Source organism: Xiphias gladius, chromosome 14 (genome assembly GCF_016859285.1).
Source record: "Xiphias gladius isolate SHS-SW01 ecotype Sanya breed wild chromosome 14, ASM1685928v1, whole genome shotgun sequence".
NCBI lineage: Eukaryota > Metazoa > Chordata > Actinopteri > Istiophoriformes > Xiphiidae > Xiphias > Xiphias gladius.
Window position 1 is genome coordinate 16,737,101 of NC_053413.1, and position 25,141 is coordinate 16,762,241.

At 40.3% G+C, this 25,141-nt stretch overlaps 1 protein-coding gene across 2 annotated transcripts in view; it reads right to left on the reverse strand.

Moving 5' to 3' along the window:
* LOC120799291 (adhesion G protein-coupled receptor L2-like) overlaps positions 1–25,141 on the reverse strand; it is an 85,058-nt gene that overhangs the window by 45,691 nt on the left and 14,226 nt on the right. For both annotated transcript variants that reach the window (XM_040144350.1, XM_040144351.1), the window contains exons 2-3: positions 19,916–20,128; positions 3,177–3,390 (exon numbers count right to left, since the gene is read on the reverse strand). In XM_040144350.1, the coding sequence (XP_040000284.1) occupies positions 3,177–3,390; positions 19,916–19,991 (290 nt within the window). In that variant the 5' untranslated portion in view covers positions 19,992–20,128. The remainder of the gene's footprint in view (positions 1–3,176; positions 3,391–19,915; positions 20,129–25,141) is intronic.

The following is a 25,141-nucleotide window of genomic DNA, read 5'->3' on the forward strand; positions in this document are numbered from 1 at the left end:
TGCACCAAAAGATACTATATTTAAGTCAATACGTAGAGTTCATAAGTCTGACTGACATGAGTTCCCTGCTGTGAAAAGTACATTTATCCAAGTACTATACTTATGAACAATTTTGGGATAACTGTCATTTACTTAAACATTTCATTTTGTGCTACCTTATGCTTCTACTCAAATCATTTCAGAAGAAAATAATGTATTCTTCCACACTACGTTTAAGTGACAGTTATAGTAAGCAGATTAAGATTTAACATGTAAAAGATTTGATTATCCCATTTTATATAACGCATTGTTAGGGCTTTAACTACCGATCAGTATGGAACATAAAATTAGCTTCACCTACAATATTAAAGTGCTGCTTACATATGAATGCATCAGTGATAATAATCCAGTGATAAAATACATAGAATAATATACTCTGAAAGGGGACATTCTGCATGATGATTATTTTAAAGTAAACCTTAGCACAGTAACTTTAGTATTTTTACTTAAGTAAAACATTGAAAGCTGTATTTTTAAATCGTCTCTTCTTTTACTTAAACCTGAATTGATTCAACCTGAATTTTGGCCGCTTGGCAGCATCACAAGTTGTAAACACAAATTGATATATTACCACCTTATAAAGTTGGCATGGCTAACATGTAAGCAAACAGATGCCTATTTACAAATCCAAGAGACCCAGAGCAACATTAGCATTCATATGAAGGCATGTTTCTGGCCACATGATGAATGTAAGTTCAATATTGTTTGGGTCTCTACCACCTCCTGAGGGATATATCTGGCTCTTCAGCTGCTAAATGCTCCACTATCTTCACTAGCTAGTTGCTAACTACGTCTGTCTGATGTTTGGAGCTGGGAAGGTATTGTACAGTGGGTTTATTTGCTCAAAGAGCTATCTGCCGCTGCTGGAAATGAACTGATGAGAGCAGTGAGAGTGAACCGAAACAGTAAAACCAAAACAGTGTGCTGAAAGACGCTAAAATGCGTTGTAGATCTGCAGAGTTTGGAGATAATTATCCGTGGGTTTATCACTACGAGCGTCTGCTTTCACATTAAACCAGATCATTTGAGCCATTGTTAATATAAAAGTATTGATCACTGCACATTTAAGTAAAATACTTTAATAATATTAATACTTAATATTATAAGAGTAATTAATATCTAAACACTTGTTCCACCACTGCTAGCTTTCAAGTTGTAAGAATTCACTCTGCAACGTATTCTGCTGCAATTTTTAGATGCTGCTGCCTTGGAGAAAAGGGGGCTGTTGTTGCTAAGCATTTTGACACTCTTCCTCAGTTTCAACTGCTATTGAAATTACTGAATGTAATCTTTATTGCACTGAGCATAATCTCATGATAGTAACGTGTCTGATTCCTGCTTGCTTTCTATCTAAGAGCTGCACCTCTGACCAGGTAAAAGATTTTTTCTGTTGGTTTTTCTTGGCCAGGGAATAGGTGGCGATTGAAATAAGGTAACAAAGCAACCTTATTACGAGTGTATTGTGTGTAATTACTCTGTGTACATACACTCGTAGAAAACAAAGAGGTGAAGGGACAAGACCTAGCAGAGTGAGAGGTCTGACATAGCGTCCATTTACAGTATATATCTGAGGGAAAGATCACCTGAATATTAAACCGGCCCAGTAGCCTGAGTTGCTATCAGTTGCCTCCATGCATTTTTAATCCAGCCACTTTTTTGGTCTACAACCAAATAATTTACTTGGCAAAACACTTTGATGTAGATGTTGAAAATCAAGGCGTTTGATTCCTGTCTAGTTTTTTTTTTTTTTATTTTGTGAAAAACGGGCAGCTCATGAATATTTTTTGTTGCGATTTGCAAACCAACAAAACTGTCACTCTTTGCAGTGTACTTCCCACTGTTTGTATCTCCCCGATCTTGTTTAATATGTTTGTCTATGCCTTTTGTTAATCTTTGCGATGTTGGCAGGGCATTGTGTCTTAATATGATGCAGTTTAAATATCCTCCTTGTTTTAGTTTGCTGCAGACTGAAGGAGGAGTGATCAGGCTCTCCCAAAGCTTTGTGACTACTTTAATATCCCTGGTTATCACATCAACCTTAATTATGGTCAGGAGCCCATTTCCTCTGATCTGAATCATTAGAATAATTCTGGTTAAGGGCTTGCGTTGCACAGTCTTCTCAAAGCTTTCGCTTGCATGCTGCCTCCAGGGAATCTTCTATGGAGATAAGTTTGACGTGCGGCTGCAGCAAGTGAGAGTCAGACTTGTCAACACATGTGGTGCACACTGTAGCAGGTTGCAATCAAACCGAGGGGAATGGACACTGTCAGCAGCGTGTTATTGTGTAAATGTACTGAGACTTGTCTTTAAATTTAGAAAGACTGAGTAAGGCAGCAGGATTTGATCTATTCCTGAGCTATTTTGCGGTGCTTCACCTCATGGGAGTAAATACAGAAGTGAATGAAGCGGGGAAAACCCCAGAGGTGTAAGATGTTGGGCAATGATGCTCAGAAGCCAGTTTAAAGCAACGGGGGCAGGTTAGGACGGAGCAGTGAATTAGAAGATGAACTGTGCTGGTTACTATTTATGAATAGTTCATCCAGTGCCCTTTAAAAATACACACACCTCTAGGGGTAAGCAGCAGTCGAGCCGAAGTGTTGCTGTGCTGTCATTTGACAGCAAGGCAGCATCCTGTGAGAGGGTAACCGGGATAAATGGCATGAGGATGGGCATTGCTCACTACCTCGGGCAAAGCCACTTCAATTGCAGTACAAGTGTTTGAACAGAGAAAGCCCAATGTTCCAGATAGGGAATTAAGAAGGTGTTCATGTGACTCGTTGTGTTTCTGAGCTACACTGATTATGACTCAAACAGCAGAAGAGAGAAGAGCTCTGCCGCATGGATGTCAATTCCTGCCTTTCAAGAATTAATCTGCACCCTAGTTTTCCAAATTTCAGAATGCCACCTGTATAATCTAGTCAATGAAAGAATTAAAAATAAATTGAAAAAGGTGCACGATGTTGATTAATTGTCCGGCATGTCAGTGGCTGCACGAGTAGGGTGATAATTTAAAAATTTCTTTTGTGTGCAGAAATGTTAGGTGCTGAGAGAAAAAAAACAAACAAGGTCCATACTTTTCCTCTCCAGGTCCTGGTTATGTTTGTGAAATGAGATCCCTTCTTTCCCCAGCGTTTTACCTTTGTGATATAATCTTGTAGGCATCGGGGAGGTAGCAATTGACGTTCTCCATCTGGAATGGGTCAGCGTCGCAAATCTTGTCGTCAGTCCGGCCATAGTTGGCCGTCTCGATCATGATGACATCACTCCCCGGGCAGCGGAGATCAATTGCATATCCTTCACATGAGAGTTCTCTCCTGACCAGCCCGAAAGGCAAGGCTGCACGGCTGAACCCTGATATACACAGAGACAGAGAAGAAAATGTAAGCACATAAATAAAAAAATTAATGAGCTAAAAGGATCACTGCTTCAATACAATAAGGCCACACATCATGCAGTAAAAATCCACTGGCAAAAAATAAATAGGCAACAGCAGTCCAATGTTTACCACAGATTTAAACAGACGGACCATTACATGCGATACAGGAATGGGGAAAGACGAAACAATTCATCACTCCATCTCTCTGCGGTCTTGGATGTTGGCTAAGACATCAAATTGTAAGTCACTGGAGACCAATGGTAACCTCATAAATTCTTGAGCAAATACAAAGGCTACAGAGCATCAAGAAGGCCTCCACCTACTTGCTCTGTAAAGTAAGATAGAGAAAAAGGCAGAATCCCGGCAGAATGGAGTGCGATATAATCCATTTTACGGTGTTGGCGATCGAAGAAGGGACAGTCTGGAGTCCACACAGGGAAAAATCTATACATGGAACGCAGGTGGGAGTGGAGCCAAAGAGCTCTACTTTGGGGGAAAATTAGCTATTTCACGCAAATTGTTTCCCCTTTCAGAAAATTACAATGAAATAGGTTATTCCTCAGTATTTCCTTTTTCTAAGTGATAAAATGTCTTGTCACAGATAGATATGGAGATCTGAAGAGAAATAAATCTATTTAAAAAAAGAAATCTATTATCTGAGGTTAAAGAGATCCAAAGTAAAAAAAAAAAAAAAAAAGTAACTCTGCAATTCTGAGAAAACAGTTAGGTAAAATCAAAGTACAACATGCAAATGTGTTCCATTTAAGAAGTGCAAGTAAAGCTCTGCATGAACTGTCAATAATCACTGTTGTTTGCAGCAATAGTGGATCCCTGAGGGGGCAGCTACCATTTGTATTTTCCGCAGTGCTCTCTCCTAATTAGCCCTCCTTTCAGCATGTTACCTTTGCCATAAACCCATTGGCTCCCGAGTATTGTCATGTACTAACACTTGCCACCCTGGGTTCACTTTGCCCCCTCACTCTAATTATCCTCACACTTCTAACAGTCACGGCCTTATGCAATTAGCATTGTTTGAACTGCTCAAAGTTGAAGTGATTCCAGCCTGAAATTCTTACCCTGAAACCTCCGACCGACATGTCTGCTAGTCGTTTCAGCCTGCTGTGCCAGGCTCACTTATAATGGTATTCTATGTCAGTCTGCACGTGTCACACCGGCACACAGAAAAAAAATAAATAAAAATAAATAAAACCCACACACACACACGTAGACATCTGTTGAAATACAATATTGGAGTAATTGCATATTTGGAGAAACTTCTGCAGATAATAGTAGTGGTAGCAGCATAACAAAATATGAAACTAATGGTATAAATTCTCTGGCACTCAGTCACTAGACATTTCATTAAAATACCATGATCTATCTAATGGCTAGTAGATTCTGTTTAGCCGGACAGTTAATCACCTCATTAGAAGATGTCAGTGTAGCCAAAGCATAAGTGGAGGGATGTGGGGTCACTCCATCTATTCCAATGACCACTACAATTACCCAAACCTTTCAGAAAACCTGTCCAGAATGGTGGATGATAAAACACAGAGTGAAGTAGCCATCTTTAGTGTGCAGACTAATGATTGTCCCGCCTGCCATTCCTCATGGAAGGAGTGACGGGTTTATCGCGGCAGCTACAGAGAGCAGACAGCAAGAATGCATTTCATGGGGTTTTAAAATTCTGATTGGAGCGACCGCTGTTCGGCTAAAACACCCTCACGAACACACACACACACACACTCATGAACACGCCATCTGCGTTCGTAACCTCCTTTCTCTGGCTGCCCACTGGCGACTCTGTCCATCTATCAGCCCACTATGGCATGATGGCATGCTGCTGTCAACACAGGCCTGGCGATTGATTAGGCATGTGCATTGCTGGCCTCCTCCTCGCTGTATAGATCTCTCTGGTCGTAGGCTACCACTACATCAATTAGGGGGAGTATCTAGACTGTACTGGTGGCCTAAAGAACAAATTGCTTCTTCTCCAAACTGCGGACATTCTATGTCTCATTAATGACTGTCTTGTCAACCTGTAATTGTGCAAGTAATGACAAATCTGTCTAAAAAGTTAAAATATATATAAAGGAGTTTGTTTGTTTTTTTGCTCTGTAGGAGGAGGAGGAGAAGAGCTGAATTCAAGGGAATATTTTTTTAGTCAACTTAACAGGATGTTGCTTAAGATCTTAGGATATAAGCACAGCTAAGAAGGAAAAACCTTGTGACAACAAAGGATTTTGGATGAAGGTGTTGATTTTCTTGGTTTAAACAAGTTTTGTAAGATTTTGGAAAGAGGGGATGATTGTGTGCACAAATGTCAATGTCTTGAGGATGCATGAAAAGCTTTTCATCTCGCATTCTGGGCTTTGTTGGACTGCTCAACTTTGCAGCAGTTGAAGACTGCGACAGAAGGGCACCAGCTGCGGGGAAAATGGTGTCAAGAAAACTGCAGGAAAAAATCCACAACACGATCCCTGTGCGTGTGTGTGTGTGTGTGTGTGTGTGTGTGTGTGTGTGTGTGTGTGTGTGTGTTTAAAAAAAAAAAGAAAATGGGATGCTCTCTCTGTATCTGTACCTCAATTTAACATTAAATTACACAATCAGTGAGAGAATTGAATAATGCTTTATATAGAGCATTTAGTCAAATCGCCATGGTAACCACTTTGACTAAGCTATAATTGGCTGTGATCCCTATTCCTGGCCTTGTTGACACAAAGCCTTTTCATGCATTCTGGTCAGTGAGTGACTGCGAGGAAAGTAGCTTTTCAGATTCCTCCCCATGACCTGCCTGCTAAGCCGTCTATTGAGCTCAAGAGAGCAAAGCAAAGACCGGGACCGGTTCTCAATATGTTGCATTCTGGGAGTTTTTCTACTTCTCCCGTTGACAGCCTTTAATTCACTGGTAACCCCTCCTCCTCCACCCTCATAACACATATTTTCTTTTCTTAAAATTGGAAGTGGCTCCGATGGGTGTATCTGAATCCATCCACAGAGTTACACTTGATGGCTTTTAAAACCCTGGAGATGAAACAAAAAGATAATGTAGGTTTGGTGTCAAGATACTGCCATTTGGCGGCTGCAAAAGCCAGACCCTAACACACATGTTGAGGTTCATCTTTGCTGGTCTGTGTGAGCTCTCGAGAGCGCCGTCATCACCAACCTTTATCACAGGACATCAGGCAGTGGGAGAAAAACTGGAGGAATGTTTGATCAGTCTTTAAAAAAAAAAAAAAACTGGGCCATTTTTTGAGGGTAGACAGAGTGGCTGGGCTGGCACAGACAGAGAGCAAAGGCGTTGGTTGACGCTTGTCATCCTCCATTAAGGTTCCTTTGATTGGCCTTTGTGGTCCTGGAAACGGCAAACAGCTGCATGCAAATGGCCCTGTTTGCCCGAGGCTGGCCCCCATTGTTCTGGGCTTGGGTTTGACAGGGACGCTTTCTCTGCAGCATAAAGGAGGGTGTAGCCTTTAGTCAAATAAGAGTACCCCCACCGTGGTCACAGCAGGAGTACTTCAAGATTGTTTGTCTTTTTATGTTGTTTTATTCTCGATATTACTGGTAGCCAACATCTTCGGAAGAAAGAGCAGATCTTAGAGTCAAGCCTTTCCTCCAACAGCAGGGGATGCCTCCATAATCCAATATCCGGATTGACAGAGTGGTCATACAGCATGTTTTCCTCTGGTGGAGTAAAAATTTTCAGTAGGAATTCACAAAGTAAAACAAGAAAACTGAAAAATATATTTGGATTCTTAATAAAGGGAACAAAGCTTCATAAATGTTTTGCCTCTTTGTTCTTTACTGCAGTATTTCCAATCTGTTCAATGGAACATTTTGACTTCTGGCCAAGGAAAAAATATTAGATTAAAAATAAAATTAAAGAGTAAATTGTGGTAAACCTCCTATGTGTGAAATAAAACAAAAGAACACTTCACTGTCCATGTACATGCCTCTAAATTGACAAACTAAATACTTAGACTAATTCGCAGCACACACAATTTCCATTACCACATCCCTAAATTTGTAAGGGATCCAGCGCTGCTGCCTAAAATGTGCGACACAAGTTCACAAATGCAGTACATGACCGCCCATCAGATGTGAGAGACACACAAGAGCAAGGTGGGAGATGAGAAAGGAGATTTGGGATTTGCAAAATAACACCCTCTTTTCAAATACAGACAACACCCCGAGAGCTCTCCACTATGCCACAACAGCTCATATTTCATTTCAACTGTCGAAATCCGGTGAAACGCTGAATATCTAGTTGGACATATGGTACCATTTCCCATGACACTTTAGTCCCGGCTCTGGTCCACCTTGCTGGGAATTGTTTCTAAAGACAGTGTCAGACATGACCACAAGCCCTGGGGCTACACCCGCCTTTCCCAGACAACTGCTATCAGACACTCTTGATTCCGATATAAGTATTCTAAAATAGACACTGGCAGTATAGGACCGAGTCCATTTGTGGTTAGATGAAGCGCTCTGAGTCATATCACTTTTCCCTTTCTGGTGATGCATGAATTCACAGTTGCCACTTCAAATTCCAAAGCTACCATTTGTATTCACGGCTATGGCCTTTTCTCCAATTCATCTCCCATTTTCTTCACTTAAAAAAAAAAAACAGTACTTGGGAGGAGAGAATCATATGTGGCATGCTGAATCATGTCTTGTTGAAGGGGTTTAAGGGGAAGGATTTGTCATATTGCTGGGAGTGAGTTGATAGACCCTGCTGCTGCCTCCTAACTCCTCAGGTGGGTCTATTTAGAGGAAGCTAGATCCTATCATGCCAGATGTGGGCGTGTAATTTTTTCCCTTTTAGTGAAGCAGAATGAATTTAAAGGGAAAATTCAGTATTTTTCAACCTGGGATTTATTCCCATTATTGGCATTTCTCTAAACTCCTCCCCTGAACAGTGATTGGATTGCAATTAATAGTCTGCTCTAATAGGAGTGGTACTTGGCATTTTAAGAGTTTGGAGAGTGCTGTCTTTTTTGCCTTTAGAAAATCAAAAACATTAGAGCAGAAGTGTGAGGAATTTATTAAAATGTGGGCTTATCTGCTCTAACATATATTGCAAATATTAGCATGGATGCTGTTGCAGTTGCTGACCTTTTATTTAGCCTCAGTCTTTTATCATTAAATCAAGTATGCAGCCTTCACGGCCATTTAAAGGTACTATATGTAAGAATGTGAATCAATTTACATGTATTAATTGCTTTTTTTATTGCCAATGTGTGAACGGATTGTAACATAACTTAAGAAAATTAAGCCTTCCCCAACTTTTTTGGTTGCCGACAACACCCCGTGGACTGATTTCTATGTAAAGAACTCGCTGCAAATTTTCAGGGAATATTCCAAAGGATGTGACATTCATGGTCACTCCCAAGTGCCTTGCTTCAATGCCTCTCTTCTGTTCATTGTGCAACACTAGCTGACATTAGTTTAGAAATGGAGTCCACTACCGTCAACAGGCTGCCAGCACAAATCAAAATGTCTGTTCTTTAAAACCTGTTTTTTTTTTTAGATTATCTCCAGTCTAACGTTACTGATCCCACTCATATCCTCTATTTATAACTGATGTTAGTTTGCAATTATCATTATCTCAACAAACTGCCAGACCCAATCAGTAAGGTAACGTTGTTTGACAATATAAAAGGTCCACTCTATTATGCTGAAACATTAGCACATCGATTTTGCGAGGTGAGAACCGTGATGGAAACGTCCATGTCAATAATGAAGTGTGGCAACACATCTTATTTATAATATTCCGTCTAGCTCACTAACCATTAGCATTATCATCCAGCTAATTTTGGCAATTTTGGCTATACTGACATTGTTGAGCCTGTGAAAGCTAGAAAAACAGTGAATGATAAAGTTGGCTAGCTAGCTAACGCCATTATATCATATACATGTAAATGCAGTCAGCGTGTCACTAGCTTATATTGTTCTAGCACGCAAGCTGATAACGATATTACGATTTATAATTTTAAAAAACCATAACGTTAGTCAAACTATAGTCTCGCATAGCCAGACCTATCTCCACACTTTGTTTTAGCACAGTGCCAATGCTGGAGAGTCAAATTTAGTCTATAATTTCAAATATAGTTTATCGTCAAACCATAATAACAGTGTAAATTTAGTTACCTCGTCTATCAACATGATGCTGGTCAATCATGTTCAGTCTCCTGTATGTCACGTCACTGTTCTCGCAAAGGCCCCGGGGCGCTCACTCGCGCCTACCTACGGAGTGCGAGCAACAGGATGCTTAACGGCCACCAATATCATTAATAGCAAGGGTTTTCTGAATGCTGCACATAGAAATTTTAAAACCCCTGTTAAAGTATTCTTCTTTTGAAACAAATCAGTTGAGATCATTAAAAAATCATCTTGAGACCGAGTTTTCCACCAAATCATGAAGTTTTAGCCTTCGTATTAGCTTAGGTTTGCTAGCCACAGTAGTTAGAAGCTGTTAGCGATACTTGTTATTTCAGCCAACAAAATCTATAGTTGTCGACTAGGAATTAGAAGCCCGGGTTCGTTTACTTCCTTGTAAAACTGGACACCTACTGTTTCAGAAATTACTGTAGACTGCACACGTGCGTGCACTGCAAGAATGGAAAGCCTGTCAGGTTAGCAATCTCGCTTGTTTTATCTTTAAAACAGATGAAAAACGGAATATTGTGGCTTTACAGGGGTGTTATGTGCTGGAAAATTTCCCAGGGTCCATTTATCGCAATGAGGGTGCCGTGACTTTGCCTAGCCGAGAAGTAATCCAGCACATAATCCCCAATGAAAACCACACCATAAAACCACAATATTCCGTTTTTATCATGTTTTAGTTCAGTTGCTAATCCAGGGGGCTACTTTCTGTGTTTCTGTCATATTAAGAGACAAGAGTTCGAAATTATTTATGTAAAATTTAAATTTATTTGGAAAGTTTTAAGATGCTTGCCCCCAAATTTACGTTGTTTAACAGGAGTCTCATTTCCCGAATCTCCACAGCAGAGGTGGGTGGTGAGTGCATAGTTACCACGACCCATTAGTCAAAATAGTCACAATTATGAGATTTCCTTTGGATGTGCCACCCTTTTTCTAAATTATCTAACAACCCCACAATGTACACAAAGTACTTGAAATGCACAGGCCATTCTGTTTTGATGTTGCACAAACCACTGTCCGGGATTGCGCAACACACAGAAATTGTTTAAATTTTGGCACAACTGATTCACAGTCGAAACGGCGGATTATTTTGACTCTCCAGAACAGCCAGCTCTGCTGCAGAAGACTAGAGATGAAGAATTTCTCCAATGGGAGCAAAAACTAAAGAAAAAGTAGCCAGAAAGTAGAGGCTATAGTGACTGTGTCTTCCTTTGGCTGCAAGAATCAAGGTTTTCTCCTCTGTTGAGTGGTTCGATGATCCCTGACCCTGTGGGTGTACATCAAAGAAAGCCAGCACGGAAAAAAGTGAGCATCATTACATTACTAATACATACGGGCTAATCCTCTAAATGCAAAGAGGGTCAGTGCTTAATATATGTCATGTCAGGAATAATTCAGTTGAAGACACATTACTCGATGTAATGTCATCCTTTGTTTGGTCCATGGACACATCACTCGGATTAAAGCAAAGTATAATTCAACACCTTGTATGGTCTACAGAGAAAACAACCCTTTCATAAAAATACAAATAACTGTCACAGAGGCTAAACATTTGAATGGGAAAAAAAAAACGTTTGACTTGGAAGATGAAAAAAAACCTATATACTCCCAGGAGAGTGCCATTTTGACAGAATTAGTTCACTGCTTGTTCAATATCTTAACATATTGTTGTTCTTTTTTTTTCAGGGGAGTTGATGAAACACGCAGAAAGAGGTAAGTTAAAGCAACTCTCCCAATTGCAGCAGGAGAATAGCTTCACAGGTTTGATCTACCCTGAGTTATGCTTAACTTCCTTTAAAGCCCATATTTTACTCCTGCATGTGAACCCCAGCTGGATTTTCCGCTCAGAATAAGTCAGGTGCCTCCCTAAGGGTTGGGACGGAGAAGAAAAAAGAGGAGGATGAAGCAGACAAAGAGGAGGAGGATGTGGGTTTGTCTCCATCACATGCTTGTGTCTCTGTTCTTGTTTGCTGGGGCAGAGCCTCCCCATTTCACCCTCCTAATCAACCCCCACCTCCTCCACCCATCCCTGCCTGTACAGAGCCGAGCATAGGAGGCTTACTTTGTACATCACATAGAAAGGGTATCAGGAGAGGCTGCAACTGGAACACAGATTACATGAATAATGAGCCAGAGACTACAGAGATGACTAGGAACACAGATCAGGGCCTTGAGACAATAATGAACAGACAATTCTGATAAGGGTGTAGCCTTTAACCCAGTGGTGCTATCACTTTCATTGGGCACAAGTCCATTTTGGTGATTTCATGTCTCCAAACACACCCACTTGTGCCAACGTGGGTGGAGCAGTGCAGCTTTGGTTGTGTTTATGCAAATGAGGTGGTGCAGTGCAGTTTTGGTACTTGTTTTGGGAATGAAATTGTGTTTATGTGTTTCATCCTAACACAAGAAATTGTTTTGGCTTTAGTTGGTGCACGCAAAAAATAAATAAAAAAAAAACCCTTCATGTATGTTTTTTGTTTTGCCTTTTTGCCTCATCTAATATACATTTCATTGTACATTAAAATACAATTTTTAATGTAATTAAGGCAGAGTCTGTGCTGGCTTATATTAACGAAGATTCCTATCAGTAATGTCTTCAGGACACATCCTGAACTCCTTGCTAACAGTGTTCATCCTGCTGCAGCCCATTTCCAGAATTCATACAATGCACCAGAACTGGACTTTTACGTCTAGTCGACGCAGTTTTTAAAAATTTGACGGTCACGCCTATGTGCACTTCTGCCCAGTTTCAGCAACATAATGGTGATGTACGCAGACAAGGGAGACTCGCCACAGACTGCTACAACCTGCAGGTCCACAATCGCAAGACGAGAATTGCATTATTGCTTGCAAATGAATCTGCTAAAATGTTACTCCTGTTGGCTGTGTGAGCCTGTTTGATTTACTGTTGTGATTTCTGAAAAAAGGTTACAACAGTCACATTTTAGTGGGAACAGATTTTTGAGAATGACTACTGTTGATAATTATTATGGCATTGAGCTATAACCACGTAATCAGCTGCTAATTCTCCAAACAGACATTTTGAACATCACTGGCAGAATTCTTTTGTTTGGCAACATCCCCACAAATTAAATAATTTAATCTTTGGTATTAGAATTTTAATGTAGAAGGTGGAAAATTATTTATTTTGAAGGGATCCTTCAAAATCTGATTATGTAGTATTATGTTTGTAAGAATATTCATAATGGATATCACTGGGTTTGGTTGGTTGCTTGCAACTTGACTTGCTAAAAGTCTTTAGTTTGTTTCTCTTGTAATCATTGGTCTCAATTTGTCAAAACTAAATAGGGGTGAAAGAATTAAGTCAACAACATTTTCTGTATTATTCCCTTTGCTGTGGAGTGTTACTAATTTTTAAGCGCAGCTGGTATGCACTTTGTCACTGTTTACCTTTTTCTACAGTAGTAGCCAAGCTTGCAAGGCTACGAAAAACTAGCCTACAGACACCTTTAACTGTCTCCATTGAACACGTGACGTCGCTTTGCAGGTCGTAACCGGCCATGGAGAGTCTTCCATTTAGACAAAGATATTGCTCGCACACTATGTGGATTACCGCACATGTACATACTGTATGGCATGAGAGGGGAAGCATTTGTGGTCTTTTATAAAGCTCTGTTTGGAGTGTCTCAGAGATTTACCAGGAAAGTCAGTGAAAAAAATGATCCAGGCACATTCCTTGGCAGTAACCCACTGCTATCTCTGGAACACTGACCACTTTGATTGACTTGAGAGTGATGACCTTGCCCCATTCCCTTCCACCAGCATTCCGGTCAATGCAAGCAGAAAACAGGAGCGCTGATAAGAGATGCACAGATGGGGAGATCTTGATGAGAGGCAGTTTCCTGCCCCTCGTCTTCGATGAGGCCATTGTGCCTCGCACACTCAATGGGAATATACGCTACAAGAGGGGGTCAATACCGATAGTGTAAGACAAACAAATATGTTCTTTGTGCTTCGCTGTTTTTCTGACTTTCACTTATTCAATTTCCTGCACGGCAGGAGAGGGCTTCCTTATCTTATGCTGTTTATACCTGCAAATCGGCTGGCGGCCTTTTGTTTGCAGGTGACCCACCCTGAGGTGACATTTAATTCCTGGACAAAAAAATGTGTGGTCATGCTCTATGGCACAGACTCTCAGCCTGAGGACATTACTTATACAGTGAATGCAACAGAGCTGCATTCATGGCCTGTAGTGAGAGCTAGCCTGCAGACACAGAGAGAACGAGACCTAACACACATCAATACCCTGATTTGAATCACACCGTACACGACCATTAGCCATGCAAAAGTAAGTGAAATGAACAAGGAACCATTGATAGACAAACCAAAGCTGAACCTGTTTCATCTTATATTTACACATCAGTCGCTCTCTGTCTGTGTCTTTCTCCTCATCTGACTTAAGAACAGGCACATCAGAAAATCTGCGCACAAGTCGCAGAAAGCACACAAAAACACCAAATCCATCATAATTTCTTGTATAGATTGCCATCCTTTACCCACTGACAACATTTTAACACCAGCATTTATGGTGTAAATCATAACCATCACTAACAAAAATCTGACACCTGAGCCGTTATGATATTTGTGATACAAAGCAAGGAAGACACGTAGAGACAAACGCATAATTTTTGATCAATTTCCACACCGTGTAAATATAACTCTAGCCTCCCTCTCTTTTTCTCTCTGCTAACAACAAGACATTTCTTATTCAAATGACCTTTGTGTTCTTTTACACACATGAAATTCCTCCAAAATAAAATCTTTAACAGATTATTGCTTTAAATGTATGTCACAATTACAGAAAAAGTAGCTGGGGTGGCTGTGCTTAAAAATAAAGCACTGGCACAGGTATTTAGTCAGAGCAACAATTTGCTTAAATTGCCTCGGCACATTGTCCCTTTTAGTGTTAAATGTTACAGTATATCCCTGCTACAGTTTCTGCATGTTTGTCAAGCTCTTGTGCTTTTTTGTTCAAGTGAAAGTAGTTGTAACATGCCTCCAAGCTATTTAAACTTACTGGGTGAACATTGAACCACACAGTAAATACATTTTTGTCTCTTTTCCAAACCTGATTTATATTGTTGGCCAACACCTCCCCACACAGAGAGAAAGGAAAAAACTCTACATCTTTCTATAGTGTAGACTTGATTTTATTCGAAACCCTTCTTCTTCCCCTCAAGATTAAATGCATTACTTTGTTATGACAGCTGAACCCTCCTGTGACGCAGTGAGTTACACCGAGCAAATCCAAAAGTTTAGATTCTGAGGCAAACTGCTCTGTGGTTGTAAGCCGGACTCATGTATTATTTGAATTAGGCTGCCTGGAGAAAAAAAACAAGTGCAGACAGCATTTAAGCGAGGAAAGAGTGAAGTAGGCATCTGGTCCAATGTTTATACAACTTGTTACCATAAGGGGTGTGAATTGAATGGCTCTGAGATGCTCAGAGAGGGTGAGATTTAAGGCATGCTTAACAAATGAAATCAAACTGTCAGAAAACTGTAGCTCCTAGCCAATCAAATTGAGCGGTTGTTCTTAAGCTGGCCATGTAACAGCGACTTTTACAGTCACATCCAAACACACAATAAAGCCCAAGCCTCTCTCCTAAAGCGAAAGAGGTTTGTTCTAACCTTCGCATATTGAATATAAACATTTCTTGCCGTTTTTAATTTACCAAGAAACACACTCAGGAAATCGCTGTTGCAATAAATCTAGGATGACCCTATCAAGGGTGATATTATATTTCGTTTCCGCAGAGTGAAGTACTGATCTTGGAGATTCATGTGACTCTGGCTCATTTCAATCTCATGTTTTCTTATGACTCAAAACTTTACATGTCTGCAGTTATTATTAAAACAGTATTTTGTTATGCAACACTATACCGAAATATATCTGGCGCACTGTACAGAAATTGAAGGGCTGCATACTGCAAGGACTGTGGTAAAATGCTGACAAAACTGTATTAGTCAATAAGGGGAAAAATCCAAAACTGGAGAAATGTAATTATCCATCTCAATATGGCTCCCAATCTGTATGTAAATCCATTCAATCCAGATGATGAACCCTTGTTTTATTTCTCCAAATACCTCCAGTTAGGCAGAATTTCCATGAAAGACTGATAAATCAGATTTTTTTTTTTTTTTCCTTCCTCTGTGCTTGTTCTCACCACACAGATTGACCAGTCATCTGTGAATCTCCCATGGTTTAGCTGATAATTCATGATGGCCCTGCCATGGACCCGCAGCATTCAATATGAATTATAAAATGGCAAGCCAAGCATATCAATGGATGACAGACTGGATGTGTATGGCACGGGGCCAGAGAGGAGTTAGAGCACAATAGCTTCCCCCATGCAGTCAACCCCAGGACTGGAAATACCAGTGTGGCACTAGGGATGGTCTTCCATCAGCACAATGTATGGCACTGCTTGAGACAAATGTTGTGCTGAGATGAACTGTTAACCTTTACAACCTTTTGGGAGAAACACAAGCATGCTAGTATGTCCAACGGTGGAATATTTCACAATAAAAAATAAAAAAAAATCTCCCTCAGACAAAAACGTACAGTGTGATTCCAGAGCAGCGGGTGAGCTCAAAACCAACAGAAAAAGCTGACTTGAAAATCTTTTCAGGAGTCTATTGCTGCTTTTTGCATTTTCCTCATACATGATTCTTGTGTCTACTGGCTTGACTGCATATTAATGTCTTTTATTCGTACACTCTGCCCATGCTGGAACACTTGGAAGGACCTAAACAAACACTGCCTCTTTACTCTGATCCCCTTTTCTGCGGCTAGGACACAGATATCAAACACAAACCACTTAATCTTTTACATTTCCCTTTTGTGTAATATTTAGATATAAAGACCGAAGTGACTGCTATCCTTTTGGCATTTTAACACAAGAGCCAACTAAAAGTGTTGACACTGACTGCACGATATAATCCCCCCTAAATCTGGCTTTCTTTACTTTAAAGACTCAGATAACAGCTCTCATTCAGTCACAGCAGGTATGTTCCTTTGCACTTGCTCTGCCTTTGTTGCCACTGCCTTTGAATCTGGTCGTCTTCTTTCATATCTGCAGACTGGGCGGTCTGATACATCTAAAACAAACCTGATACCTGCATGACCTAGTTTATTCTAGCAGGAGCATCATTTTATAAATATGATATATAATGGTACAGGGATGTGGAAGACATGGAGAACAAATAATGAGAATAAGGAAGAGCATGTATGTAGAATTTAGAAACGTGTCAATGTGATATTTTCTCTGCATCTTTGTACCAATTTAAAATATTAAAAAGATAAAAAATTTTACATTATTTAAAGTTATAATCCTTAACATGTTCATGAAATCAAAACCAATTTTTGATACTATTTATAGTTTGAATTTTTTCTGCAGTAGTCAATGTATTTAATCCACTACTTACTTCTTTATATAGTAGTTTTTTATTGCTAGTGGCAGAGTCGGCCATTAGAGTGCAGGATTAAAATTACCTTCCCACGCAAGAGGGTTTTACAGAAAATGATACATGCATGTAATCCAGTGTTACTGTTTTCAATTTTATCTCGCTGATAACAACCTCACCATTTAGTGTTCACTCTCCCACAGCCGTATCAGAGATGCTAATGCAAAACCATCTCCTGCTGCTGCTTTCCATTAAAAGTGCTAAACTGGTGATACATGGGGCGGCTTTAATTGTAAAGCAGTCACAGGAAATGCAATGTATTTGTCAGTGATGTACTAACTCTGACTGTTCATCAAAAAAAATGGATTTACAAAACAAGAGCAAGGTTATTTTTGAATCTCCACCGCCTCAGCAAGGTACCCAATGTTTATGCTCCCTGCTGTTTTGCGGAAAACTTCTTGCACCGTGTGCTGCAAGACATCTGATGAAAGCTACTCATGCCATTATGAGAAAAGACCATTTATTAACTTTATTTAAACTTATAGTAAGTCATTTTTTGGACACATGGAGGAAGCGGGAACAAGTTTTGAGCGAAACATTACCTTATCTCAACATTTTAAGTTGATACATTGGACCTGTTAGCAAACAGTTGCTTATTTACACATCCTGCAGTTATAGGGCAACATTATTATTCATTTGAAGTCATGTGTCTGACCACCTGGCGAATGAAAGTCCAATATTCACTCTCCTTTTAGCTCTGTTTTTGGTCTCTCCCAACTCCCGGGGAAGACATCTGGCTCTTTAGCTGCTACATGCTTCACTATGTTGATCAGCTTGTCACTAACCGTGTCTGTCTGCTGTTTTGCTGCTGAGCAGGTAGTGTACAGTGTTTTGTTTTTTTTAAGGGTTTTTTCTTTGAAAACAGCTGCCTGCTGCTGCTGAAAACCACACAATGAGAGTGGTGAGAGTGACCCAAAAGTTTCACGCCAGACAGTTAAACAATGAGATAAAAGATGAAATAAGGCTCTGGAGTCGAGATATAGGTTATAATTTCCCCTAAAATTCCTTACATGTTATTATATAGATATATATATATAATCCTAAGAGGTAGCTTTAATTTATATATATATATATATATATATATATATATATTTTTTTTTTTATAATTTATAAATGTTTATAATTTTTTTAATACAAAATTGGTTAATTTGCATTTAATTCTGAAGATATTCTAAAATCTGCAATTAAAATTCAGGGTTGACGATAATTTCCACCAGGACTGTTTATGAGCTAAAATAATTAAAGCCTGACCACATGCATTTTCTACAGTTTCCCTGGTAGTGGTTAATTCCATTTGATTTTGCACAAATTAATTAAGTTTATCAAAACAGAAACTCGACTGGGGTTAATTCTTCCCATTGGTCTGGAAAGTCAATATCAGGAGAGAAAAAAATTTGCTTTCTTTTCAGGTATACCAATGAGTATTTCGAAGAGTAAGGAATGTTTTGGGTCAAACTGATAACCTGATTATACTCTCTCCTGGTGAGGGACAGAAGATAATTATCAAGTAGAGCTTTTGTTGCAGAGACTGATGGAAACGTAGATCATAAGTACTGGGATGCAGGCCCACAGGGCTGGACAGGCTGAAGGTGAGTGGCATGTGGATAGAACCAGAAATTGTTTTTAGACTGACCCACATACACACACATTCCTATATTGATTGACGGGCAAATATGCATTCTTAGGCCTGAAAGCCCTCACATCAACTGAAACCCAAAACCTGGACTTTCTGCATACCAAAGCAGTATTCCTCTTTAAGAAATTCAACAGGACTATTCAATTCAGTTTCTAAGCCAGGCCAAATCAGAGGGCTATTGTTCAAATGCCTAGGTAAGGCTTCCGTATTATCTTAAATTGCTAATTTACAAAAAATGCATCTCTGCTTTAAAGAATGTTAGGATAGCTTGTTCCATCGGAATATGTCTTTGTTAACTAATTGCACACCACAGCCAGACATAAAATGAAAATGGAAGAGAAACTTATCTCAGAACAAAACAGCAAGAAAGAGAAAAAAGGCAAAATCCAAACAGAACCCCCCCAAAATAATGTGCTTCAACATCTATCTGTAATCAATGCTTGGCACACAAGCATTGTGATTCTGGGTTAATTTTTTCCCCTGGTACAATGGGACTGAAAGGGGAAAAAAATGTAATGATCATCATTATGAAGACATATCAGCATCAGTGGTTTTGATGTGCATTTTAACAGACAGCAGTGCTTTATGACAATACTTGTAATTATAGCGAATGTACTAATTAAAAGTGAGGGAAGGAACCAAAAAAAGAGCCTTGAGATGTTATTACAGACAATTAAAAGCACTGATACATTCTTTCTCAGTTCCTCACTCGGGTGCTAAATCAAATGCCCTGCTTTTGATGGTTTCAGCTATTCTGCCTGATCAGAAGGATCAGATTTAGGTGCAAATAAAAAATGCATCTATTCTCTGTGGCTACAGTACTTCAAAGTACACTCAAGACAATCTTTTATAAAACTCATAGTGCAGAAAAGATGCAGTAATAATCCTTTAGAGGAAGGACTCTGACACACTGTTGCTCTGAAAGTGAAGAAATGTGTCAGTGTAAGTGTCCATGGGTTGCCAGGAATATTCAATGACTGCAGTATGTTTAAATGTTAGAAATACCCTTTTTCAAACTCCAAGGGTAAAACCACTGAGGAAGAACTCGGCGACCTTGCTACATAACGGCTCTTCACTTCTTTTGTGTGGCCACAACAATACGTGCTGATAAATTCAACACATTCATAAACTGAATAATAAGTGGCTTCTTGAAAAGTTTACCAAAATTATATTAAAACTACTTTCTGCCACACAACTCCATGGTAACCCACCTTGTGAACAGTGAAAGCAAACAAGAAGGACTAAGAAGCAGTGATACACTGGACACCTCCACAGTGCAGAGGCCATTGTGCACTGTGTGCAAACAATCCAGGAGCCTGATGGCTAATAATAGTTGTTCAACGTGTTGCAGTGGTAGAGCGGAAAGCTGGAGCAATGTCAACGATCAGTAGTTCTTGGAGAAGCCTCACCAGTCATCTTCTCATCTGGAAGAAAGAGAGGAAAGAGAGTCAAAATGGAGGAAATAAATGGTCATCATTAGTATCATCACAGCCTGGGCTTTGCTATTGCTGGTTCAGTCTTTTCTCTGGTTTCTACGTGTGTGCACTGCAATAAAAGACGCTGTGTAAAGCTGAACACCTTGATAACAAAACCCCCAACTGCTGTTTGATTGAGTAAACAAAAGCAATTTCCAAAAAAAATATCTAAACTTTGTTCTCAAATGTTTATGATGGCGCGGACAAACAAAGCAGTTAGCGTGCTTGTTGCTCAGCACTTATTCGGCACTTGGCGGCGTGTTATAACTGAATGTTTACACTGCCTCATTCTCCCACTCTTCCCTGTTCCACCTTCCCCATTTACTCCCAGATCCCCGCGAGAGAAAGCTTGTCGCTCCGGCAACACGTTCACACAGGACAACATTAGAGACACGACTGAGCTACTTTTGTCTCCTTCCTTATCAAGGGGTGGCAAAACCAGTCCTTTGTCTGCAAAAGCAGCAAAAGGTTAGAGCCTGAGACAGACTAAAACACCAGACAGATAAGCTGCTTACCAAAGTCAAAAACCGAGGAGGGATGTGTTGTTTCATATGTGTAATGCCACACACAAACACACACACACACACACACACACACACACACACACACACACACACACACACACACACACACACACACACACACACACACATTGACTCTCATATGCATGCTTGCACTAACATCTAGCCAAGGACATGCAGACTCCTCCCGACATGGACACATACAGAGAAAGCATCCAAACACCCACACACAGGCACATACACACACATGCGCACGCACACACACTCATATTGTGTCTTGTTTATTCCCTTGTGGTTCTTATCCAGCATCTTCCCAATGCACGCACACGCAGGCGTATCAGCATTATACAGAGGATCGGTCACTTGGTAGCCGTCGCTATGCAGAGGAGAGTGAATGTTTCCCATTTCTGAACGCTGCTCCTCCAGAGCCACTCGTCAACCACCCTGATTATTTTATAATGAACCTAAATTTGAGCAGCAGAGCAGTCAGCTCTGATCGCTCTCCGAGCCTCACTAATGTGCTTGGATATTTTTGGCAACATGAAAACCCACAAAACACGGGAAGCTTTCGCATTAGCACGCTGAGTAATAATTTAAGTCACTACTGGGTTCATTCTATACATGATCAATGCCTGGTCAGGGCATAATGCTTGAAGAAAAAGCCCACTGGATCTCTATCTAGCCTGACGCAGCCTGAGAGTATTTATTTTCATTTGAGGTCACCCTGGCCGTGCAGTTGTGCAGCACAGTCTGTGCCAAGGAAACACACATAGAGCTAACTTATAATTTATCTTTTAAACTTGGGTGGTTTCATAGGAATTGTGGTTTTATTTGTCTTCCAGTTGTTTATTTGCCAGTGGCGCCGAACCAGATCAGATAAGACCGAAGTGAAGGGTGCTTGCTCTCCTCCCCGGTAAGTCTCACACCACATCTTTTGAGACTGCTCCTACTCTCAAGTCTTCTAATAAGACTGCCATCAGTTCAATATTGGGCAGAGCACCAAATCTCCAGAGAGGCACGTGACCTCTTCCTCAGCCATTTATCATCCCCAAATATGAGGCCTGGGGCCATGGAATAACCATAATGGTGGTTGACAGGAGGAGATTGGAAACTGTTGGGGGGACATGTGCCGGCAGTTCTGGCCTGCTGGGCCCTCTGAGCCACTCAACCCCTCCAGACACCGGGGGGGAGAGCCCGCCAGGCCTCATGGATGAAGTCTTGCCCTCCCAACCCCGGGGTTCTTTCTCCTGATCAGCCGTCGCCCCGCTGAGTAACATGTCTCCTTTCTCTCCTAAGCTGGTGGAGGACACAGCCATGCTCATCTTCCTAAAACTCCTGTTTTGTTTGGTGAGATTTCTGCACTCAATTGGTCTGGACTTGAGATAAAAGGATTAGGCGATTAACATTATGATGCTTTACACAACTACTGACAGACCAATCATAATTTCACATCAGGGGACAGTTGTGGGGGGCTAAGATGTTCTCAAGCAGAAAATAATTTGAAGAAGTAAGTGAGGCATCGTTAACCCCTCAGTGACTGTGCTGAGGAATTATCTACACTGAGCCCCCCCCCCCAAGCCTGGGAATTGAGGTTACTTCTTACTCACACAGCAATTTTCACATAATGATCATCATGTTCCACTGAGGCAGATGTGTAAAAAAAAAAAAAGGTACACAGTTATGACCAACTGTCACCACGTAAATGAAATCTAATGAGCTCAAACATGTAATATATACCAGAGGACTACTGACTAATTAAAAGTTATTCATTTTCTTCCATAGCGGAGAGGTCCTCTTCTTAAAAAAATGCAAGTATATATATTCCCTTGGGTTTTCTCTTTCTATTAACACTATATCTTTCTGGAAACAAGACAAAAAATAATCCACCAATGAAATGAATAATGATACACAAACATTCACGACATCTGTTTTTCTTTTGTCTCCTATGCATACACAGTGGAAACCCAAGGAGAGAAATCTATCACCAGTTAAGATAATGGAGAAAATCACAGTCCACAGCAAATTTTTCACATCAGCCTGATAGAAATAATAAGCAAGCATTTAAAAGAGGACGCCAAGCAATTAAAATATAATTAAAATAAATGGATAGAAGGAGACAGCCTACATGTCTTAACATGAAATACAAGGCTGAGTGCAACAGCCGGCTGAATGAATGTGAGGCTCCTTTGACAAAGCTTGTGTCTACCTCACTCAAGCTGGAGAGGAGTCCAGTGAAAGACGGAGTGAGAGAAGGGGGGAGTTTGGGAGTTTGTAAGCCTGGTGGGACTGAATGGATGGGAGAGGGAGAGCAGAGGAGGGGAGAAGAATGGAAGGGGGAGAAAGAGAGGGGCGGTAGGGTCACAGCGGAGGATTGACAGCCTGTGAGTATGGCCTGACCTCCTGGGTTCGCCTCCAAGTTTTCTCCACAGGCTTAGAGAAGACAAAAATAAAGCCCAGGAATGTTAATTTATTTTCAATTGTCAACGCCGAGAAGAGAGAGATAAAGAGTGCATACATACATATCAAGTAAGACTGGAACAAAACTAATGCGCAAGTCCAAGTGTAAGCTGAAAACCTACAAGTGAAATGGAGATCTGGCTCTGTTGAGCTGGATCTTGCCAACACAATGATTCGTCTTCCACTCTTTGAATAACTACTAATTTGGAGGACTTTCTGCCCCGCCCCAATGCCCTACATTCAGGACAAAAAAAGACACACATGTGAGAGGGGAATTTCAAACATCAGAAAATGGTTGATGGGCAAGAAGTGGGAGACAGGAACTACAGGAACTAAGAAAACACAGCCTCCAGACACTTTTTTTTTCCTGTACTTGGTGCACCCTGATGTTCCCAAGGAGCTCTTTTGTCATGACAGTCCTGTCAGGGCTGCGCTTTCAACCCCTGCAGGGACATGATGTCATTTCCTCGGCTCCACCAGTGATGTAGAGAACTGCCACCAACTGCCAGAAACAGAGATGGGCTGACACCAAGCGTAGTCTGCGGAGAGCATTTTATTGAGACAGAGCTGATAAGATATACGACTATAAAGATAAAGAGAGTTGTAAACTGTGGTTTACAGCTGTAGAAACCCTGAAACAGTAAAGACTTCTCAAATGTCTTGATAGCTGAATCTATTAGTCGATGAACTGATGAGACAATCAACAGAAAATGATGTCATTTTTTAAGGAAAAATGCCAAACTTTCACTGTATTGAGCTTCTCAATGTATGATAGTAAAATTAATAGTTTGGGGTTTTTAACTGCTGGTTGGACACACAAAGATATCTGAATACATAAATTTAGGCTTTTTGTGATGGACAATTTTACATTATTTTTGGACATTTTATTGATTTATTAATACATGTCTTGACTAGAAGTAAAAACAGTTGTAACTTTTAAGAGTGACACATTTTCCTAAAACAAAACCTGCTGTGTTCCGTCTTGCATTTACAGTATGTTACATTGTTTGCTTTAGGGCTGCAGCTAATGATTAATCTACTGATTATTTTCTCAACTAATAGTTTGGTCTACGTAATGTCAGAAAATAGTGAAAAATGTCCATCACAGTTTCCCAGAGTCCAAGGTGACATCTTCAAATGTCCAAAACCCAAAGATTATCAGTTTATTGAATTAAAAATTATCCATTAAAAATGAATGGTACAATTGATTATGAAAATAGAATGCTGATTAATTTTTTATCAACAGACTAAATCAGTTAATCGACTAATCATCTCAGCTAGAGTTTGCTGGAATGTTTTGGGGATTTTCTGCACACTGTGATTTTTAGGAAAAAAACGCTTTGGATTAGTTCCTATAAACCAGTGCGTGCTACTTACTCCATCATAATTACTGTTTGACTCAATGCCTACAAATAATTTATATGTCAACAGGTGTTTCTTAAAACTGTTAATAGATCGTAGAACCTCTTCTGATTAGGTCTGGGTCAGAATGAGTTCCTGTAACATTTAAATATGCAAAAGCCAAATTCAAGGCACTTCATCTGTGGCTTTTATGTCTTGTTTAATTTTTGGGATAAATGGCTCTAGATTAAAAAGAGACCTTGGAAAAAAAACAAAAAACAAAAAAACATGCTTTTAACCTGAAATGGTTTGCAGTGCAGCTCAAAAAGCCCAAAAAGAAAAACCCCTGAAAGGCGCAATGCTTCACTATTATGTTGGGAGCGCACAACAGTTGGTGTGTTCAGCAGCTCTTGGCCAAATGATTGAGGTAGTAGATAAGGTAGAGTGCCAGCGGGCAGATGGACATAGTGAAACAGAGAGGGTTGAGCAAAGAAGCTTAGGTAAGTGAGGAGAACAAAGAAGACCCTGCTGAACAGCCAGGATAGTGTCAAGCAAAATGAAGAGAGGGTGGTATGTAGTCTTTAAAAAGGAGCTGTGTGGAGGAGCTGACACTTGGAAAACGGGTAAAAGTGGATGTTTGTGT